Source organism: Petaurus breviceps, unplaced genomic scaffold (assembly GCF_028583685.1).
Source record: "Petaurus breviceps papuanus isolate PSGF00001 unplaced genomic scaffold, PetGlider_PUasm1.0 76, whole genome shotgun sequence".
Lineage (NCBI taxonomy): Eukaryota > Metazoa > Chordata > Mammalia > Diprotodontia > Petauridae > Petaurus > Petaurus breviceps.
This window is the reverse complement of record NW_027186473.1, coordinates 57,986,586-58,008,211: the sequence shown is the minus strand read 5'-3', so window position 1 is coordinate 58,008,211 and position 21,626 is coordinate 57,986,586. Positions and strand designations below refer to the sequence as shown.

The 21,626-nt window shown below is 37.7% G+C and overlaps 1 protein-coding gene across 9 annotated transcripts in view; it reads right to left on the bottom strand.

Moving 5' to 3' along the window:
• Positions 1-5,800: 5,800 nt before the first annotated feature.
• ARFIP1 (ARF interacting protein 1) overlaps positions 5,801-21,626 on the bottom strand; it is a 156,127-nt gene continuing 140,301 nt past the window's right edge. For all 9 annotated transcript variants that reach the window (XM_069105561.1, XM_069105552.1, XM_069105553.1 and 6 more), the window contains one exon: positions 5,801-7,648. In XM_069105561.1, coding sequence (XP_068961662.1) covers positions 7,493-7,648 — 156 coding nt within the window. In that variant the 3' untranslated portion in view covers positions 5,801-7,492. The remainder of the gene's footprint in view (positions 7,649-21,626) is intronic.

Genomic DNA, 21,626 nt, shown 5'->3' with positions numbered 1-21,626 from the left:
ATGAAATTAACAAAAATTAAAGCACTTTATTCATTACTCTAAAGAAAAAAGAAATGATTCAACATTTTCTAAAATAATGAAAAACAAAAGTCCTCAAGGAATACTACTTCTAAGTTTCCCTTATTCTCTTTTCAATTCTTTAGTATTGACACAATAGTGACTTCTTATTACTAGGTAACAGAATATTAGGGATGAAAGGGACCTTAGAGAATCAGTCCAGATCCCTCCTTTTACAGAGGAGGAAGCAGGTCCAGAGAGAAGTGATATTTCTGTTCTGTTTATTAGCAGAAACTGAATATCCAAAGCTTGCAATATAGGTGGCTTCAATTCAATTGACTTCCTGTAATCTGTAAAGCGCTGTGCTAGATGCCAGAAATACAAAGACTACAACTAAACCGTCCTTCCCTCAAAGACCTTTTACTGGTGAGTATATTACATATATAAGTAGAGTAGAAGGAAAATTGAGGAGGGAGAAGGCAATTGTAGAGATGAGGAAAAGTTTCAGAAAGGAGGTGACCTCTAAATGAGCCTTGAGACACCAAGATGTCGTGTGGCAGAGATGAGTAGGGAGGCTATTTTAGGCATGGAGAATGGCTTATGTGAGTGCAGGAGGAAGGTGGGTGGAGCTCAGGGAATGGCTCATAGCCCAGTTTGGCTAGAATTTAGACTGTAAAAGGGAGTGGAGAGATGAGAGCACAATTGTGTAAGGCTCAGACTGGAGTTTGTATTTTATTTTTCTGTAGGTTTTTGAACGGGAATGGCAGTCTGATCTATGCCTTAGGAAGATTATTTTGGCAGTTCTGTAGAGGATGAATTGGAGAAGGGAAGATAATCTGGAAGCCAGATTATCAGTTAAGACTGTTGGAGTAGTTCAGGGAAGGATGGTTAGTGCCTGAACTAGGATGGTGGCCATGTGGAAAGAACGGGTCAGATGTGAGAGAGGGTGTTGAGGCAAAGTTGTTCAGAGGTGCAGCTAAGTGGATCATAAGGAATGGGTGAAGGAGAGAGAAGGTAAAGACGACTCCAGTGTTATGAGTCTGGGTGACTGAGTGATGGTGCTCTCAACAGTAATAGGGATGTTTGGAGGATGGGCAAATTTAGGAGCAAAGATGATGAATCCCAGCTCAAAAAGATCAAATTGGAGAAGCCTATGGGACCCAGCCAACAGGCAGCAATGAACTTGTCTTAGATAGATTAGGGTTGAATATATATGGATTTTAATAATCATCTACATAGATAAATCTTGAACCCACAGGACATGATGAAATCTCCAAGAGGGGAGCTTGTGGTAAGGAAGATTAGGTTTAGAATAAGGAAGATAAAGGGAGAAGAAACTATGATGTGAAAATGTCAGTTAAAAATTTGGGCAGACACAATATGGTCGATGACTAAAAGTGACTAAACTAGAACCTTTAGGTCATGGAAATCTAAGAGACTGACAGACTTAAGAGGTCAGGGGATCTGAGGGAACATCAATGTGGAGTATTAAAATTCTAAGGATTACAAGTCAGCTACTGCACCCCTAGAGAAAGGAAGGAACATGATCTAAGGCTGGTAGATCACATCAATGAGTCAGAACAGGAGTGAACTCCAAAATGAGAGTTCATGAGATTATGAATTTAGAACTGGAAACCTTAGAGACCATCAAGGCACCTCCCTTTCTCCCTCCCCCCCCAAAAAGTTAAAGTTCATGAGATTATGAATTTAGAACTGGAAACCTTAGAGACCATCAAGGCACCTCCCTTTCTCCCTCCCCCCCCAAAAAGTTAAATGGTTCTGGATTTTTTCTGAATGATTTCAACCTTCATATTGTATCTGGAGACATGGAGGCCCAAAGAGATTGATTGTCCAAGGTCACACGGATGAGCAAATAGCAAAGCTGAGTTTGCACCTAGGTCCCCAACTCTAAAGTCTAGTGTCCTTTGTACCATGATGGTTACTGAGGGATGGTGGCAGAAAGTCTGCCTTATGTACAATGCGTTTTCTTTCTAAGATTAAGCATTATAGCCATTTCCCTCTGATGTCAGTTGTAAAATACTTTACCTTGTAGTACACACACACACACACACACACACACACACACACACACCCTGAGATCCTAAGAAATATGACTTAAAACTATGCTTACCTGACATTAAAAAAAAATTTTTTTTGAACAATATTCTTTAATCATCTCCTAAATCACCATCTTCTGTAGAGGTGGAAGGAAGTACTACTGGGAAAGAAGTTTTGTTATCAAAACAAAGGGCAAGTTTTGGTCAAAGTGAGGTGGAGTTTTTTGTTTGCCGACTGTGGAAATTTCAGGTTTATGAAAATATTGGGGAAATCCTCTTGTGGCCTTGACTATGGATGTGACTCATTGGACAGAGCAGAAGCAGAGATGCTGTTCTCATGGTAAATGATTTCATTCTACTGTGGATAAAATCCATCTGTCAAATGATGGGATTTAGTACCAAAATAAAAAAAAAACAACCCAGGGTTAATCAATAAGTGTCTACTTATTATGAAGAGGTGAATTTTATTTCTTACAAAACAAAGTTTACAATTCTTGGTACATTGAAGAACGTCACACAGCAAATTATTTAAAGGATCATTTGTGCAAAGAAACTAGTTGAGCAGGAAACTTCTGAGTGGGAAAGTGTAACTATTTAATGCAATCGCTGGAAATACAAGTATCTTAAAGAACAGAAAAGCTGATTATCATCACTTCATTATTATTTAGAGAAATTTTGCTATAGTCCAAATTACTTGACAGAAAACTGCAGGGTTTTTCCCTCCTAGTAAAAAATCAGCAACAGTAATGCAAAGTAGAAGAGAATCTGTGATTACAGAATAAACATTCAATCCAAAATGGAAGAGTCAAAGCTAATATGCCCCTCGTACTTCTCTTCAGCTAGAATGAGATGATGAAGGCCTGAGCATTCTGTTCTTATGGTCAATGACTATATTACTGAAAGTTTAATAGAAAGCATATACCTTGTAGGAGAAATTTAGAAACATGCCCACACTAGAAATATTGTATTTTTCTGAGGAAAAACTAATGAAAAAACGAAATAAAATGTACTCATTGTGCTAAATAGCACTGGATTTATAGTCAGAGTCCTTGGATTGAATCCCCCTGGCATACCTGTATAACATGAGGCCCAAGTCTCTTAGCCTCTCTGGGACTTAAGTTTCTTTACCTGTAAAATAATAAGATGATGTCTAAAGTTTATTCAAACTCTTACGTTCTACGTTAACAGAAAAAGCACTGGGTCCTCAGTCAGAAGACTTAGATTCTAGGTCCAGTTACATCTCTAGCTGTGTGTGACCTAGGGCAAAACAATCTCTCTGGGTTTCATCTTCCTTAACTATGCAATGAGAGGCTTAAAGATGATCTCTACGGCTTCTTATAGGGATAACATTTTATAATTTTTTTTATTTTTGTTCCTTGGATTTTTTTTCATAGCAATAAACATTTTTCAACCCAGGAAAGCTCTACAGAAAAAAGGTGACTTGGAACACCGTTTATTAAGGTGGACAAACAACTTTTCTAATTAGTTTTATTATACATTTCATTTAAATAGAGTATTATTTGATCTTGGAGTTACTGAATTATCATTCTCTTATTCACAGTCTTAGTTTTGAAAGGAAAAAATTATAACAATGACCACTTAGAATTAATTTTTATAACAATGAACACTTTGAATTAATTTTTTAATAGAAAACAGCTTGATGGAAAGTGGCTTTAAATATTTTAAACTCAATGGTACAGTATAAAGAGCACTGGCGTTGGGATTGGAAAACCTGGCTTCAAATCCTGCATCAGTCACTTACCCTGTGGGTTTCAGCTTCCTCAGTTATAAGGAAGGGACTCTCTGAGGCCCTTTCCTCAGTTCTAAATCTATGATCTATGAAAGCACGTGGGAAAGTCTATTGTGAACTGTTAGAAATTAGGTCTGTGTTTGTAGACAAATAAGTTTGCTATAAAACAAACATCAGGCACCAACATTGCCAAGGTACTCCTTGTCAAAATTTTTTTTAATTTATGGTATGATATTCAATAGATACTTCAAATGATTTCACCTTCATAGTATCCATTTTTGTGGCTTATTAGCTTCGAGGATAATGAATCATCTCATAAACTTAGTATATATACAAAAATGTACTACATAGGCAGCAAATTTATCATGCTATTTAAGCCCTCATAGTTAAAATCTTTACTCCATGGCAGGCCTTTCTTCCTCTTATTGGTTCCTAGTAAAAAATGGCGCTGGAGCAAGAGAGGTCTTAGGTCTGCAGGTTTAAGAGGGAGTGGCACCATCTTGTCCCTGCTGACAGCATAAGCCCTAAAATAGCAACCAAACAGGGGGCAAAGAACTCCTACTACAGACAGAGGAGTTATGAGGAATTTTAAGTTATGTTGTTCTTTCCCTCGTGAAAAATTTTCAACTGTGTCTGTAAAGGGCATTTTTTTTAAATGAGGGAAAAGGAAAAGGTCCTTATTTTATAATATATATCAATGATAAAATTCAGCATTCTATAGCTTAGAATCTAAACTGGTGAATAGGAACAGCTGATGTCAAAGGAGGTTATCTTAGAGCCAATTTATCTAAGACAAACAGTTAAAATTTTATGGTGGCGCCAGATACATTTCAAGCACAACAGAATGAAAAGTAACTTTTTTCTTTGAAAAGGAACATACATGATGTATTTAAATTTCATGTAAGCAGAGGATCCATACTTCTGTTTTGACAAGCTTAATTAGATGGTCATAAAGCAAAGGACTTAAGGGGTATTCACTTAGTCACATACTTGGCTTTCGTTAGAGATGTAATATTTTGGGTAAGTTTTTGAAACACAATCACAGTTGTGTCGTAAGTTTTGGAAATCTTCATTTCTAAAGCTAGATTTTTGCTGAATTCCTTCGGTATATTCTTTATATATATTCTTAGGCATTAGTTTTTTTCTCTCTGTGCATTCTTCATTGTAGACCAGGAAGACCTGTCTATTTTACGTGAATCATTTAAATTTTAAGGGAAGGTCTATCATTTTTTTCCATCTTATGCTTGTTGCCCAACAGATGTATGCATATGAATATGTAATTTAGTTTTTCCCTACTTCTATTCAAAAGATTCTTTTCTTCCCTTGGTTCAATTTACTTTTTTAGGTTAAAAACTAATGATGGAACTGCTTCATAAGTAATTTATCCACCTTCATTTTGGTGTAGCCAGGCAGCAAAGTGGATAGAGCACCTGAAATGAAGCTGAGGAAGACCGCAATTCAGATCTTCTCAGAGACCTGGTAGCTGTGTGACCCTGAGCAAGTCATTTAACTTCTGTTTGTCCCAGTTTCCTCATCTAAAAAATGGGGATAATTATAGCACCTACCTCCCAGGATTGTTGTGAGGGTCAGATGAGATCACCAGTGTAGAGCGCTTAAAGCACACAGTGTCTGGCATGTAGTGAGCGTTACATAAATGTTAGCTATTATTATGTGTATATATCATTTACATAAACATCAATAATTGCATATTTTAAAAAATTAATCTCACGAAACAGTTCACCAACTAAGGCAGTCTTTACTCTGCTAAAATGTGTCACTGATGTCTAAAGAGGTTTGCTCCCCAAAGGAGATTCACTCTAAGTGAGAGAAAACAATTACTCCAAGAAGAAAAAGTAATTTTAAATCAAGGTAGCAGAATTTTTCTATTCTTAAACATGACATACCCAAACAAGTTAATGCTAGTTGGAGGTGGGGGGGCATACTGGTCCTAAGGGTATCCATATTTTAAACCAGCAAGAGTCAAGAAAGAAGCTAGTGCAGTAAACATCTTTAATAAGAATACAAAATTCACATGGAGGCACGTTCTGGGGAATGTAAATGAACTATTATCACAAGAAAAAATTGTGCCGTAAGAATAAACTAAGGCTCTGTCAGAATACAAATATATAGTGAGGAATGATTTAAAATAGGATTGTGGTTTACAGTCACATTACACTGTGTTAGGCATTGAAAACTGGCATAATGACTCAAAATGCCTTTTGGCTGAAAGTCATTTGAACATATATAACAAATTGTATAGTCAACATAGTCGTAAATAACAGCAATTTTTTGAATACTTCATTTCAACACAAAATAAATGGACATCTGCAAGACACCTTTCAAAATAATATTAATTTATAATGTCTGTGATAAAAAAATTAAAATAGAATTTACATTTGATAAGGATTATACTACTGATGAACGAAAACAACACAGGTCACTCACAAGAAGTCAACACTGACCAGCAACTAAGAGATTACTGGCTTTCCTTACTGTCTCCTTCCTTCCTTCTACCACCCAAATGCACCCTCCCCCCATTAAAAAGAAAAAAAAAAGGCGCTTCCATTTTTATTATTCCTCAAAAGGAATCACATCTTAAAAAGTTATTTTCCCATAAACTTTAAACATGGTTTAATAAGTACAAAGAAATTCAACATTTTTACAGTGCCCCTTTCTGCTAGAGACAGACACAGCAAACATTATTTGGAAGGGGCTACCCTGTGAATTATATACACTGGTTCAAAGGGAATTATTGTATCTAAGAAGGCACTTCTCTGTGATTTAAGGCTAGAATGGCATTATTACAGTGAAATCTGTCTAGGAATCTACTTTATTGAAAGGTCAACACTGCCTAAAAAGTTTTCTATCACAGATTTTTAGACTAGAAATGACCAAGAATTTGTATTCTAAAGAACCTGTCAAACTACCCAAGATCAACCAAATGGTGAGTGGGTGCTCTCTTCAAACAAGCAAGTTTCACTTTTTAGTAAAAAATGAAATTTCAAATAAGTCAAAGTCTTTATATAATACAACTGTGATCTTGGAAGCTTCATGGAAAAGACAGTATGATTCTTGTTCATTCGCAATTTTAAAAATTAACTTCTAGTGGTACGGCTCCATCCCTAGAGAAGGTATCTGTTGCAATCCCTTAAGTTAATCAACCATCTATTATAGCTACTTCCTCTGTATGCTGCAGAAATGCCCTATAATTTCTCTGTAAAATAGTATTACTCTTTTCTTTAAAATAATACATGGAAAAGAATCTTTTAAAGATGTTTAATATATTCATATATAAAATATTAGATGTTGATACAAATCATGTAAACCTCCCTTTGGAAAAGTCATAACTGGCCCACATCTTGAGGACCAGAAACCACAAGTCTGTATCTTGTCAGTGCAAAGCTATTTTAGATGTTTTCAAATTACAGAAATAGCCAACAACCCTCACAATACAAAAGAAGTTCTTCAAAAGAAAAGCTACGTTTAGATTATAGAAATTATGTTTACGTTAAAGCCACCTACCTTCCCATCAATTTAAACAGTTCAATTGTTAAAGTATTAAAAGGGAAAAATTAATTAAAGCTGCTTGTGCAAGAATCAACGTAAGGGTCCTCTCCCTCTCCTCCTCCCCCCTTTTAATTCTTATTGGGTTCTCAGATGACAATGGGTCTTTTTTTTCCAGGTCTGATTACTGTTCTTCAAGCCAGGATGGGGCATCCACTCCGGGAGTTTTCAATTTGATGTGGAACTGTTTGAGTGTCTGTTCAAGCTGCTTCTGATTCCCAGCAAAGTAAGCTGTGATGGCATTGTGGAAAAGAACTAGCTGATTGTGCAATACTTTAACCTGTGGACAAAAGCAGAGAGTTAAAAGACCAAGCAAGCACAGTGACATTGAACTGGAAGGTAATTTATTACATGCTTTAATTAAGTTGCACAAGTTGTCACCCCTCCTTCAGAAAGTCATTCACAGTGATTTAGTATGCCAGTAGACTGGTAAGAGAGTGTCTGATGAGGCTGGTGAATTGTCACTGCATATCTCATGTCTTTCTGGGCACTGAGTGAGTATTTATAAAAACTAACCGCACAATTAAATGTTTCCAAATACTCTTGGATTCGTTCATTTTACATTAATTTCACTGAACTGCCTCACAAGATGAAGTCCGCTCAGAATCATGCAGACTGTCCACTGGGTCCTGTGCATGCCCACACCGAGGCTATGCCAAATAAAAGACAACTTCACATGAAGGGTCTGCTTCAAAAACAAGCCCAGCACAATGTAAAACTGAGTCACATGGTGCTTTTCAAATCATCTGTAATTACTAGACCACTTACCCTTAAAAATTAAGCTTAGGACAGTCAATGGTTTTCTTAAAGTCAATTTATTTAAATCTCACATGACTTTCAAAGCCATTTTCAAACACCTGGTTCTTCCAATGATTTATATGAATACATTATATTAAGCCAAAGTATTTAACCTGGGGTCTGTTAACTTGGTTTAAAAAAATATTTTGATAACTGTATTTCAATATAATTGGTTTCCTTTTAAATTCTATATATTTTATGCACTTAACATTCTTGGAAGGGGTTCACAGCTTCCAGCAGACTGTAAAAAGGGGTCTCTGATACTATTTAACAATTCAAAGAAGAACTTCCCAATAGCCTTTAGTGTGACTTTAATCTTTTTAAATATAAAACCACATCTGTCTGAATTGAATGTTGCATATCTGCAGTTCCTCCCTCCACCCCCCCACCAATTCTCACAAAATTCAAAAGGAAAGATGTACAACTTTCCCTAGAAACAAAGAAGTTACATTTATCAAGGTAGAAATATTTTCATATCAGAACTCCATGTTGTTTCTGTAGCTTACAAAGAGCAAACATTTAGAAATGCTAGGGTGACTTTAATGATTATGATAATGAAAGTGGTTGCATTTACTGAATGTAGTGAATCAGTTGAGACTAAAAAGTTCTGTAAGAACAACATTACTATCATTTTGATTCTAGGGCCTTTAAAAGCAAGGCTAAACTGCATTAATCATGTCGTTTTATTACACATTTAAGGTTTAGAGAGACCAAATCCATTTTGATTTGTGATTTAATCACATCTGAAACTGGGCCAAGAAATGAAAGGCTAACATACTATGGGTTCCACTGTCCCACCTTGCCTTCTAAACAACCAATGACTCACTGCACCTGGCCAGATGATTTAGGATGACACCACCAAAGAAACACACAAAGGTTTTTTCCTGAAAAGATCCCCAGGATCTGAACTCTTCTGAGCCAGCTTTTGTACAACTGCTATGAAAGGCTTGGGGGGAGGGGAGACAGAGGAGAAAGTAATGGTAACAGGTGGGGGAAAGATGAACCCTGCTGTTGGACATACAAGCTAAGACATGTAGCTTTCCAACTTGGGAAAAGTGTGTTTTCTGGTAATTTGTTTTAAGGCTGGTTGTTTAGAACTTCGGATGTATTTTCTCATAGAAATGACACTGCGCATGTTGGTTAGATATTTTTTTCCTGGCTATTATACAAAAACTGACCTAGAGCACTGTTTAAGAGACTGTAGAATGTAAACGACCACATGTTTCTATGGGAATATGTACCCAGAGAGCCAGTTTGGGGTGCCATTAGGTCCTCTCGATTCAGAAATGGAAGTAGCATTTGAGTGGTCTGAAGCCCCTAAGATTGGCTTCTTGCCTCGGGTAAGAGAGTCCAGCCAGAAAGGCAGAAAAGATGATGAGGCAGCTGAGGGCTCGGTAATAAAACATCCATCAGGGACACTGGTTCTCTAATTACCTTTAAAAAAAATTGTAAGAGCCTCAGGATTGATCACTCTTTTTGCTTTCTTGTCCTCTGTCACCACCTGTTGTTTCTGACAAAGATTTTTATCTTCTTGGCCCACTGAGTACATTTTAAAAAAAGTTTTCTAAGGGAAATTGAAACAATCAATCAACAAGCATTTACTAAACACCAACTACATGCTAGGTACTGGGGTACAAACACAAAAAATAAAACAATTCCTACTCTTAAGGAGCTTTTGTTCTACTGAAGGCAGTGAGGCAGGAATGATAACAAGGTGTAAAAATAAGTATGTACAGAATAAATCTAAAACAAATGAGTTAAATAAAATGTAATTAGAGAGGGTGGGTACCCTGAGGGGGGAAAAAAATCAGAAAAAGCACACAAAGGATGAGAAAAAATGATAGGAAAGTCAGGGCCCAGTAGGATGGGAGAAACTGCAATGATGAAAGGGAAAGGAAAGGGGCATTCCTGGAGATCTACCCTCCTTACCTCTTCCCCATACTAGGGCTACCACTAATGAACCTGCATGGGCTGGGGGGAGGCACAAAGGTACCCCAAGAAACAAGAACGGGGAGGAAAAGGAAGCTCTGGAAATTAATAGTTCACTTAGCCAGGAAAGTTGCTTTAGGGATATATATGTAAGGGACATAAGGTAGGGACTGCACATATAGGTAGTAAGGTCATAAGTTAGGGACTGCACATACAGGTAGAAATCATCAATTTAGTGTATGTTCACCTGCTAGAGAAAGTGGGACAGTCTGATCCAAATGCAGAATCTGTACACCAACTCTTAAGAACCAAAAGGAGTAATACAATACCTCGGTTCTCATTTGCTTTTAGGGGGATGCCTCTTTCCATTTCTGTGCAATCTTATGTTTTTTCTATTCCAAAAGGCAAGGGAGGAGAGATGAGCAGCTGAGATCAGAGACTAACCCACACCTCTGAAGCTACAGCACAGGACAAGTCTGTGCATTTTAATCTGAAAGTGTTTAACTGGGGATCATGGTCTGAGTCATCTCAGTACAGTCCCACTGGCAACACGGTACAGCCTGGATCCACCTTGTAGTGAATTATTTTATGCATCTCAGAGGAACCTTTTGTGGGTGGAGAAAAAAGCCACCCCCCAAATAACCTCCTTGACCAATGTGATATGGTCACTAAATAAACAGGCAAGAGACATTATTATAATTATGAATTTCCACACTGCTGAGCCCAAAGCGAGTCGTACAAAAGGAGAACTGGGGGGTATGGTTATTCCTGGCAACTGCATCTTAACCCTGAGAACGAGCAGGGTCATTAACAACAGTCAAGTCTTGGGTGATCCTAGAGACTGAAAACCTGATGAACTCTCTCAAGTGAAATCTCTAAACCTGGAAAGAACACAGGGCTAGAGTTATATCATAAGTGATTTTTAATTTTTTTTTTGCTTTTTGGAGGGGGAGGAAGGGCAGTTGTGGTTAAGTGACTTGCCCAAGGTCACACAGCTAGTAAGTGTGTATCAAGTGTCTGGACCGGATTTGAATTCAGGTCCTCCTGACTCCAGGGCCGGTGCTCTATTCACTGCACCATCTAGTCGCCCCCAATTTCTAAATATTTAAAATTTTTCTTTTTCATGTCAGAAACACCTTACTTCAAATTTAAAGACTTTCATTTGCTTTGACAAACACATAGAAATGCTACTTTCTCACAGCCCACAAATATTTACATTATAAGTCAAGACCCCTACAGCTTATGATGGGGGGGAAGGAGCTGCACTTTTCCAATTTTGCCTAGGGCACACAAATGTCTTGTATTAACTCTGTCCAATAGGCCTACTCTTAAAGTATGCACCATTCTTCTTGTCTAGGATTTTGAGAAATGGCATTGATGTTTTAATTTAATTTAAAAGTGACAAAGCTGTTTATTAGCCCCTTTATCTACTGGATGGTATATACTCTGTGGTGGTCAAAGACAGAAAAGAAAGGCACCATATATGTCATATGTTCACTGCAGTATTTTTGCAGTAGTAAAGAAACTGGAAAGAAGGTAGGTGCCTGTCAAGTGGAGAGCAGTTAAACTATAATACATGAATATAATGGAATATTATTTTACTGTAAAAAGCAATAAACACGAAGAATTCTGAAAAACATGGGAAAATCGGCTGATCCAGAGTGAAGTAAACAGAACCAGAAAACAATATGCAAATAGTATACAACAATGTAAATGGCAAAAAGAAAATGAAATAACTGCTTGTGTAATTTTAATGACCAAATCTGGGAAGGGTACAGAAAATGCATTTCCACTCGTTCTTTACAGAGGTGTAAAGACCATAGTTCGAATACTGCAGATGATGTTGGTGCTGTGCATGTGTGAGCTGGTCTTGTGAAACTATTTTGTCTTTTTCCTTTGCATCTTTGTTACAAGAAGGCCTGATCAGCAGGGGGATGGAGAGAGGGTTCAGTTGGAAATGAATGTGATGTCTATACAAAGACTTGAATACTTAAAAAAATTCTAATTTAAGATCACAAGCAGGGCATACATTACAAAGCCAGAGTAGGCGAGATTTTAAAGGATGAAATGAAGGTCTCTGGTTCTCTAAAACAGTTCCTTCAAAAAATCTGGCTAATGATAAAATCCCAGCTAGAGAGCTTTATTACTTAAGCCTAATGACTTGATATATTTAAAAACACAAACATTTAGCATAATTTACATTTTTGTCTGGAGAGTAAGATTTTCATCTGGGGAGAGAGATGAGGAAGGGAGAAGGAGGATGATGGACTCTGAAGGCCATGGGGAAAGAGAGGGCAGGGAAGAAATCTGTTTTACTCAAGGCCTAGGTGCCCACAATATTACTGTAAGGCAGAATGTGCAGGGATTACAGATACCATGGAACTAAACTGGGACAAGAACCTGGGTTTGTTTCATTCATGTATTCATTGCTTTTTGGAGGGCAGTTAGGGGTTAAGTGACGTGCCCAAGTCACACAGCTAAATTTGTGTGTGTGTGTGTGTTATGTGTCTGAGGCCAGATTTGAACGCAGGTCCTCCTGACTCCAGGGCTGGTGCTCTATTCACTGTGCCACCTAGTCATCCCCACCTGGGTTTTATTTAGGCTTACAGTAAGCTATAGCACTCTTTACTTAAACAATGAAACACTGAACCCTTGGCATAGTATTCACAGACGTATTCTTTACACAAATGTACTGTTTTGCTTAAACTGAATCTTTTAATTTCAGATTTTCTCCCTAGGTTCTAAAGGAGCAAATGCATTATTCCTACAAAATAGGCAAGTAACTCTGCACTTACAGGCCCTGGAGGAGCAAAGATACTACTGCTCTCCAATTTGATTCACCTGATCATTACCTCTCAAGCTGATCCTGCTTGGAACTGAAAGCAACCCTCCCCCGTCCCTTACATTTTTCTCTCCAAATTAAGTTTTCTTTATAAGGGGGGGGGGGAGAAGAGGAATAAACATTTTCTAATGAGAAATAATTCATCCTATTGTTTTGTTTTGCTTTTGCTCAATAAATTGATGTTCTGTGTCAATCAAATTCTTTTGTTTCACCCGATCAGGATCTTTTTTGTGAACTACAGGAGAGAATAGTGTAATGTAGCATAAAGAGCCAGGAGGATGCCCCTGCCTTCCAGCCCCAGCTAGCACTAGTAACTTAGGGCAAGTTGCTCAACTTCAAAATCTGTTTCCTTTCATATTTAAAATGAGTTTGGGGGGCCGCTAGGTGGCACAGTGAGTGGAGCACCTGAGTGGAGTTTAGTTATCTAGACTTCCTAGTTATCTAGTTATTAGTTTATCTAGTTATCTACATCAGTATTTCTCACACCTAGTTATCTAGGTGAAAGAAAGACAACTCTTGGGGCGACTAGGTGGCACAGTGAATAGAGCACTGGCCCTGGAGTCAGGAGGACCTGAGTTCAAATCCAGCCTCAGACGCTTAACACAAAAACTAGCCATGTGACCTTGGGCAAGTCACTTAACCCCAACTGCCCTCCAAAAAGCAAAAACAAAAACAAAATAAAATGAAGTTCGAGTAGTTGATCACAGAGGTCCTTACTATTTATCTAACTACCTCCCCCCCCATCCCCTTCCATGAGTTCTGTCCTATGAAAAGACTATTTGCTAAGCAGGAGTATGTCCATTTTTAAAACCTTGAATAGGGAAAGTGTCTTCTTCCTTCTAGGAAAATTTATCCAAATTCACTGCAAAGAATTAGGGTTGGCTTTCTTTTTTTTTGCTTTTTGGAGGGCAATTGGGGTTAAGTGACTTGGGTCCTCCTGACTCCAGGGCCAGTGCTCTATTCACTGTGCCACCTAGCCGTCCCAAGAGTTGTCTTTCTTTCATCTAGATAACTATGTGTGAGAAATACTGATGTACTAATGGGGAAGATGACCTGGATCTGGAATCAGGAAGACCTGGGCTCAAATCCAGTCTGACACTGGATGCGAGAAGACCCAGGCAAGGAGCTCACTCACTCAAGCTTGTTTTCTCCTCTGTAAAACAGGGTTGGACTGGACGTCCTCTAAGCTCCTTTCCACTTCTCCATCTACAAGCTTATGATTCTTTAGTCACTCCAGATTCCACGCTCTTGTATTTTCATTAAAGGTATTTATAGCCTATCTGCAGATGTTAGTAACAGAGGGCCGATAAGGGGCACAAAGTGACTTTGCTTCTCACCATGAGCTATAGACATCAGTAGGGAGGTTTTCTTAGTGTCTGCTTTCTGGACAGTCTTGTTATAATGAGAAGGTTTAATTTAGGGGCTGAACTAGAAGGGGTTTCCAGGGTCTGGAAAGGGCCAAGAAAGTGTCAAAAGGGCACTTAAGTGCTGATTTTACTGATGTTCACAGACCTATCCAGACTTTATCTATGAGGGTGCTAAGTGAACTAGATGGAAGTGATGGGAAAGATTTACTTGAGGCTGATGAAGACTTGACACAATGCAAATAAAGCCTAGACACTGTGTGCAAAGGCCGCGTATGTGTGAATGATCCCTTCCCCCCAGATGAAACTTGGTCTCTTGGAAACCATGAGAAGTAGAGTGACTTTTTAGGAGGAATTCTAGTTTCCAAAACAGAAGGATAAACGCTATACATTTACCTAAACAAACACCTGTGAAACTTAGTTGAAATGGGAATGTAGAAAACAGGCTTAGATTTCGGTAGGTAGACACAAAGTCCAGACCAGCTCTGCAGGGAGCCTCTTCATGCCGCCTCGATCATTGAGAAAGGTGGAAAAGACACAAATCCACACAGAAACTGGAGACAGTGTTTCCCATCTTAATGCTAGTCACTCTTTCACCAAATAAACTTGTTATACTGTTTCAAACTCTCTCAATTTTTCATATCACACCAAAGTTGACAAATCGAGATTTCCAGAGCCCAACTTACAGCAATTCTGCTAGCACTCCATAGATAATGAGTATTACATTAAAATCCTGCTTGATCCCAGATCTGACTCCAAATCAGAATGCTAAGTTGACACCTTATTCCACCATGAACATGTAAAAATAAAAAAATTCAGAGTATCAGAATGTAACAAAATAATTTTACTTTGAATCAAGTCCTCCAGATCATCTCTGAACAGAAACATACTAAATTTGGCATCAGGAGAACACTGAGCTTTTCTGTGTACAGTCTTTGTAATCTCTGTTAACTAAGAAGTGGCACAGCAACATGCACTAATGTGCACAAGTCTAGTGCTATTCTGAATGCAGCTCTGGCCAGTGCTTTTCTAGATGGCACTAAAATAAATTTTAATTGATATCTTTTCGTTTCACATCACCTAAATTTCCTCCTGTATTTCTACCCTACCCTCTTCCCAGAATGCCATTACTAGTAACAAGGCTTTATAATTTTTAGTTATCACTGCAGAAGAAGGTAAAGAGAAGAAGTATTGTATAGTGAAAAGCAGAAGGACTAAACTGAGGGGCCTGAAAGGGCAAATTTTCTGTGGGATCTTCTATTTCTCTGAGTCTCAGCTTCCTTATCTGTAAAACTGAGTCAATTTTAGATACTAAGGCTACTTAACAGCTCTATTTTTCAAATTCAAATTGATTTTTGGGAAATCGTTAATTTGAGGTTGTTATATAAATGAGATGTTAATTTTTATTACTATGATTATGTTATACCACTAATTTCTTACCAGTATCAAGGTTAAAATAAAACCAGTAATAATAAACTAGTTGTATTCAGCTGTTTAATTTTACTGTTGATATTGTTAAGGAGTGATACAAAGGAATCTTATCTCTTAAGCAGGATAAGTTTAGGGTAAGAAGGTGGAGGAGGTTAGATGAGTGGTTCCTGTAGTGACTAGTTTAATTCAAGCCATTTTCCTATTGCTTTATTCATAGAAATTAAAGTATAATCATAACTTACTAGACTAGGCTAGCTTGAAGCTTTTTAAGAGGAGGTATGAAAGAGTGATAGTGGATAACAAGCTGATCCAATGACAAGAAAAGAAGCTTCAAGAAAAAAGCAACAAGAATGGAAAGGTAAGAAAACATTAATTATGAAGATTTTATTTTTGATCCTAGAGGCAATAAGGAGCCACTAAAGTTTACCAATTTTGCCAAATTGTGTGTGTGTGTGTGTGTGTGTGTGTAAGACATGGAAAAAGACCTGTGCTTTAAGAAGATCAATTTAACAGCTGAGTTGAAGATGAACTGGAATGGGAAGACATTACGGCAAGGAGATCAACCAGTCACCTCCTTCAGTAGCTCAGGCACGAGACAGGGAAGGCCTATTCTAGGGTGGCAGCATCACAAGAGAGAAAGGGGTGTCTATAAGAAATGCTGCCAAAGCAGAATCAATAGGATATGGCAACGTTACTGGAGTGTGAAAGAACTGGAATGCCACTTAGTCTAAGCCTGTAACTCTGGAAAATAATAGTGAAGTGAGGCAGAGGGAAGAGTTTTGGGGGAAGGATAATTCAGTTTTGAACATGCTAAGGTTCAGATATCTATGGGACATCCCATCTGAGACATCCAAAAGGTAGATGGAGATGAGAGCCTAGAAGCTGAGAAAAGGGAGGGCTGGAGAAGCAGTCCTCAGAATCATCTGCAGAGATAACTGAATCTATAGGAACTGATGAGATCACCAAGCCAAGAGAACCCAGAGTACACCCAGGGTTAGAAGGCATGATCTGGATGAAGATTCAGCAAAGGAAACAGAGAAGGAGAGACCAGGAAAGAATGAAAATCAGGAAAGAATAAGGGTCACAAAAATCTAGAGAGAAGAAAATAATCAAGGACAAAGGATGATAGCATCGTCCAAGGATGAAGAGAGAACAAGAACGAAGAGGGCTGGTTACAGCAATATATTACCAGGATCATATACTGTGACCAGGTGGGACTTATACCAGGAAAGAAGGGCTGGTTCAATATTAAGAAAACTATCAGCATAACTGACCATATAATAACAAAAACAACAGAAATAATATGTTTAGCTCAAGAGATGCAGAAAAAACTTTGACAAAATATAACATTCATTCCTATTAAAAATACCAGAAAGCAGAAAGGGAGTGTTCCTTAAAATGATAAGTAGTATCTATCTAACCATGGGTGGGGAACCTAGGGCCTCAAGGCCACATGTGGCCCTCTAGGTCCTCAAGTACAGCCCTCTGACTTAATAAAAATTAAGGATAGTTTCAGAAAATCCTGGGAAGTCTTATATGAATTGATGCAAAGTGAAGTAAGCAGAACACTGTACACAGTAATGACAATATTGTAATAATGACTATCTGTGAAAGACTTTAGCTACTCTGGTCCATCAGATTCAAGACAATTCCAAAGGACCTATGATGAAAAATGCTACCCACCTCCAGAGCAGTGGATGATCAACTCTGAGTACAGACTAAAACATGCTTTTTTCACTTTCTTTATTGTGTGTGTGTTTTCTTCTGCAATATGGCTATGTAAATGCTTTGCATGACTTTCCATATTTAATCAATATTATATTGCTTGTTGTTTCAATGGAAGAGGGACATGAGAGAGGGTGAGAATTTGGAACTCAAAAAAAATGTTAAAAAATTTTTCAATGTAACTGGGAAAGATTTAACAAAATAAAAATAACTTAAAAAAATAATAAAGAGTGTGGAAAAGGCATTAGATGTGGTAATTTAGAGATCACTAATAATTTTGGAAAAAGCTGTTTCAGGTTGAATGATGAAACTGGAAGCCAGACTGTAGAATTAAAACAAGAGTGACAGGAAAGGAAGTGGAGGTACTGACTGTAGACAAGTATTCTCAAGGAGGTTGGTCCAGAAAGGTAGGAGAGCCATGGGAAGACATGGGGAAGTTTGTAGGCAGCATGGAAAGCAGCCAGTAGACAGGGAGAGACTGAAGATTAGTGAGATACTGATTTTCTTAGACTATTTAATGAACATTTATGTGGGCAGTAATGACTATTACACAGTTGGAAAAAAGAATCTAAGACCTGAAAAAAAACTGAAGAGATCATCTTGTCTAAACCTTCTATTTTACAGTGGAGGAAATGTACCCCCAAGACCTGCCCAAGGTCATTCGTTGACAGGCTGGGCTACATCACACTGCCTCTCAAAGGAAGATTAAACTATATTTGGAATAATGTGCACACTAAATAAAAGATTTAAGAATGATTTCAAATGAGTTTTATAGTATAAAGGGAAAGAGAAAACAAGGGTAGAAGGGCAGCAAAGATAACCTTTCACCTACTTCACAGTTCTGCCTAGTGCCTTGTCTGGGGGCTCACATAGGGAGAAATACCAAAAGCTGAATCTGCTTTTTAACGTTAGGATAACAATAACAGTACTGATTTTTCATTAAAGTTCTCCATTCTGAAGGAACAGAAATCAACACTTACTCTCCTGTCAGAAATGAGATGACACAATTGTGGCAAAATCTCTAATCTTAATATTATTAACATAACAACTTATATAGGATATAATAATTATGTAATATATTAACATAATAACTTAAGACTATTAATTATTAATAACAATTGTTGCCACTCAATTATAGGAAACAAAGATCAACCAAACTGCAGCAGCCTGGAGTATAAATGTAAGTTAGAGTAACATTTGCTGAGAAATCTAAACTATATGCAAAAGTACTTTTAATGCTGGCTGGCAAAATAAATATCAATACTCATCAATGAGGAGAGAGAGACCAAAAGAGGTTTAAAATACAAACTAGGTGACAGATAAATCCAAAAGATGTACTGATAGTTGTGCCACTTGGATTAGCTTGAAAACTTCTGTCTTGTGTGTAGTTAATAAATTTTTAAAAAGAGGCCTTAGAAAAACTGTGTGACTGTAGGCGAGTCACTTAATCTCTTAGGATCTTGAGCAATTCTCTAAGTGGAGTATGGACTAGTCCCAATTGGAAGACGGGAGTTCATTCCCATTAAGTTGGCAATAACAATGAAATTACAGGCCTACTTTGTTTTTAAATTGGGAAGCTGCAGAAAATAACATTAATTCTTATGCACCAAAGCTGTAAACTGCATTTTATTCCCACCCATTTGAGCTTTTTTACCCAGGTCTCATTTAGTTAATTAGTACATGTATACCTACTTAGTAGCAGATATTCATATAGTAAACACAAAACAGACATTTCCCCATTGTTAGAGATGAATTAACAAAAGTGAATTTGGTATGTAAATATTAAGTGCTTCACAAAAATTATTAGTTATCTCTCTCATTGAGCTTGTAAGGTAGTGTTAGTATTATCTATAGAAATACTAAACTGAGACAAATACTTCAGATTTGTAGAGCATAAGCAATCCACACAAAAATTTAGGAAGAGGGCTTTTTGTGTTAAATACTCTCATGTTTCTTAAACACAATGAAAGTTGGGATAATGGTTGTAGCTATAAAGCTCTTTCTTATTTATCATTTTCCAGCAGACAGGAGAGCGAGAGCAGAACACAAAAAAGCAGCACATCATTCTTAGCCTTCCATTAGCTCCATGGGGTGTCATTTTATTAGTCCATTAATATTTCTGGAGCTGCCTGTCATGTCAGAGCAACCCTGAGCTGGGTAAGAAGAGAAGCAGGATCAGGAACATGGGTGTGAGCACTGTGAGAGGAACAAGAGAAACAAAGACAAATAGGAACTGTGAGTGGGGGTGGAAGAAGAGATTTTACTTTCCTGACTCACCAAGAGGTTTCAACACATCACTGACAGCCAAGGTAAGAAAACAGGAAGTCACAGAAAAGATGGCAGCTCCCTGCTCTGAAAAGCGTATGCTCTTTTTTTTCTCTTCAAAAATTTGTGAATTTATTTTTTAAATTTAAATTTTATTTTATGAAATAACGCATTTCCATAACAATTCGTGTTCATTGTCTTTTTTTTATATAAATAAATTCACAAGTTTTGAAGAGAAAAAAAGGAAGAGTTTCTGTGTTACTGACAAACCAATATCTGCAGAAATCCAAGGCAAATATAAAGCTCCAATTTATGTCCTGGAAATTGGCAAGTCATACTACGCTTATGGTCTCTTTCTCCAAAAAAAAAAAAAAAAAAAGGCAAAAATACAAATGTTCAAAAACAAATCAAAGGCATCTGCCACCTAACCTTTCTCTATATTTATAGCGTTTGTTTTTCCTTTCTTATTGCCTCTGTTATCTACTTCTATGCTCTGTGCTAACAGATTTATTTTTCACTACAAATAACACAACACAGAGCTCTCTACTAATGTATGGTAATAAGCAATAAACTTGCTAGTTGGAGGTCATCTGTCAAAGCAGATTACTTTGGTCGCTATTGGGTGTCCCAAGATAAGGGACTGCAGCAAAGACCACGGGGGAACCTGTAAGTTCTGTAGACATTGGATGACAGAAGAGTCAAGAAGGGACCTCAGCAACTACCTGGTCCAAACCACCAGTGAACACAAAGCACTTCTACAGAGTAGCTGTCAAGCAGAAATCCAGGCTATGCTTGAGGACGCCAGGGAGGTCTCCCATTTGCTATATCAAAGTTAGCTGATTACACTTTTGTATAACTTTGTTAGAAAGTTCTTCATAATATCAAACCTAAATTTCACTATTTTGCAACTTGTATATATTTATAGGAGGGCTGGCCAGCACCACACACTTCCCAGTGTTTCCAAATGCTGTAAAGAGGACTTTGGGGGAAAAAAAAGGAGAAAAGAAAGACCTTGGAATTGTCTACTTTCTTTGGAGAGAGATTCAGAGCAAGAATCTGCCCATGACCCAGGAGGACATGACAACTGTGGACTATGTGTCTGGTCCCAACTCTGGGGTGGCTCCAGAAAGCTACGAAATCATGAGGTGGTTTCTAGTACAAGATGAGGATCCTTCCGTTTAGGACTATTGAACGATCCAAAATGATAAAATCCGGGAGGGGCCAAACTTCTTTCCAACCTTTATATACTTGTGGTGACCATCTACACTCTGCACTTTAGTGTTTATATATACATACATACATATGTGTATATCTCCTCTTCTTTTATTTTAAAATTTAAATCCTTTCCTCAACCAGGTCATAACTTCTTGAAGGCACAGACTATTAGATTCAAGGTGATAAAGTCCAAAGAATACTGACCTGGGAGTCAAGAGGTAAATCAGTGTCATCCAGGATCTAAAGAGGGGCCTTAGAACAAAAGAAAGGACTGGATTGTATTTTGGAAAATGCAGTGCCTCTATTAATGATCTTAAGTTGCTCCCTGACACAACGCTCCTTCTTTTAATATAAATGGACTCTAGAGATGATGCATATTTGACAATCCTGAACCATCATAACCAATAGAGAAATGTTCTTAAAGCAACTCCTCTCCCCCAAAGGACTGAACTGTGGCATATTAATGCAATGAAACATTCTATTTCAAGAAATTACAAATATAAAGAAGTCACAGAATATGGGAAATCCTGGATTAAGTGACAGTGAAAACAGGAGAACAGTGTACTCTAATTCACAACTTGACTCTCAATCACTTTTCCACCTTGGAGAAATGCTCCATTCTCCTGAATGATAACAGTTTTCATGGTCCCCTATTTCAGGAAGGGGCCCAGCCACATTTTACTTCACTC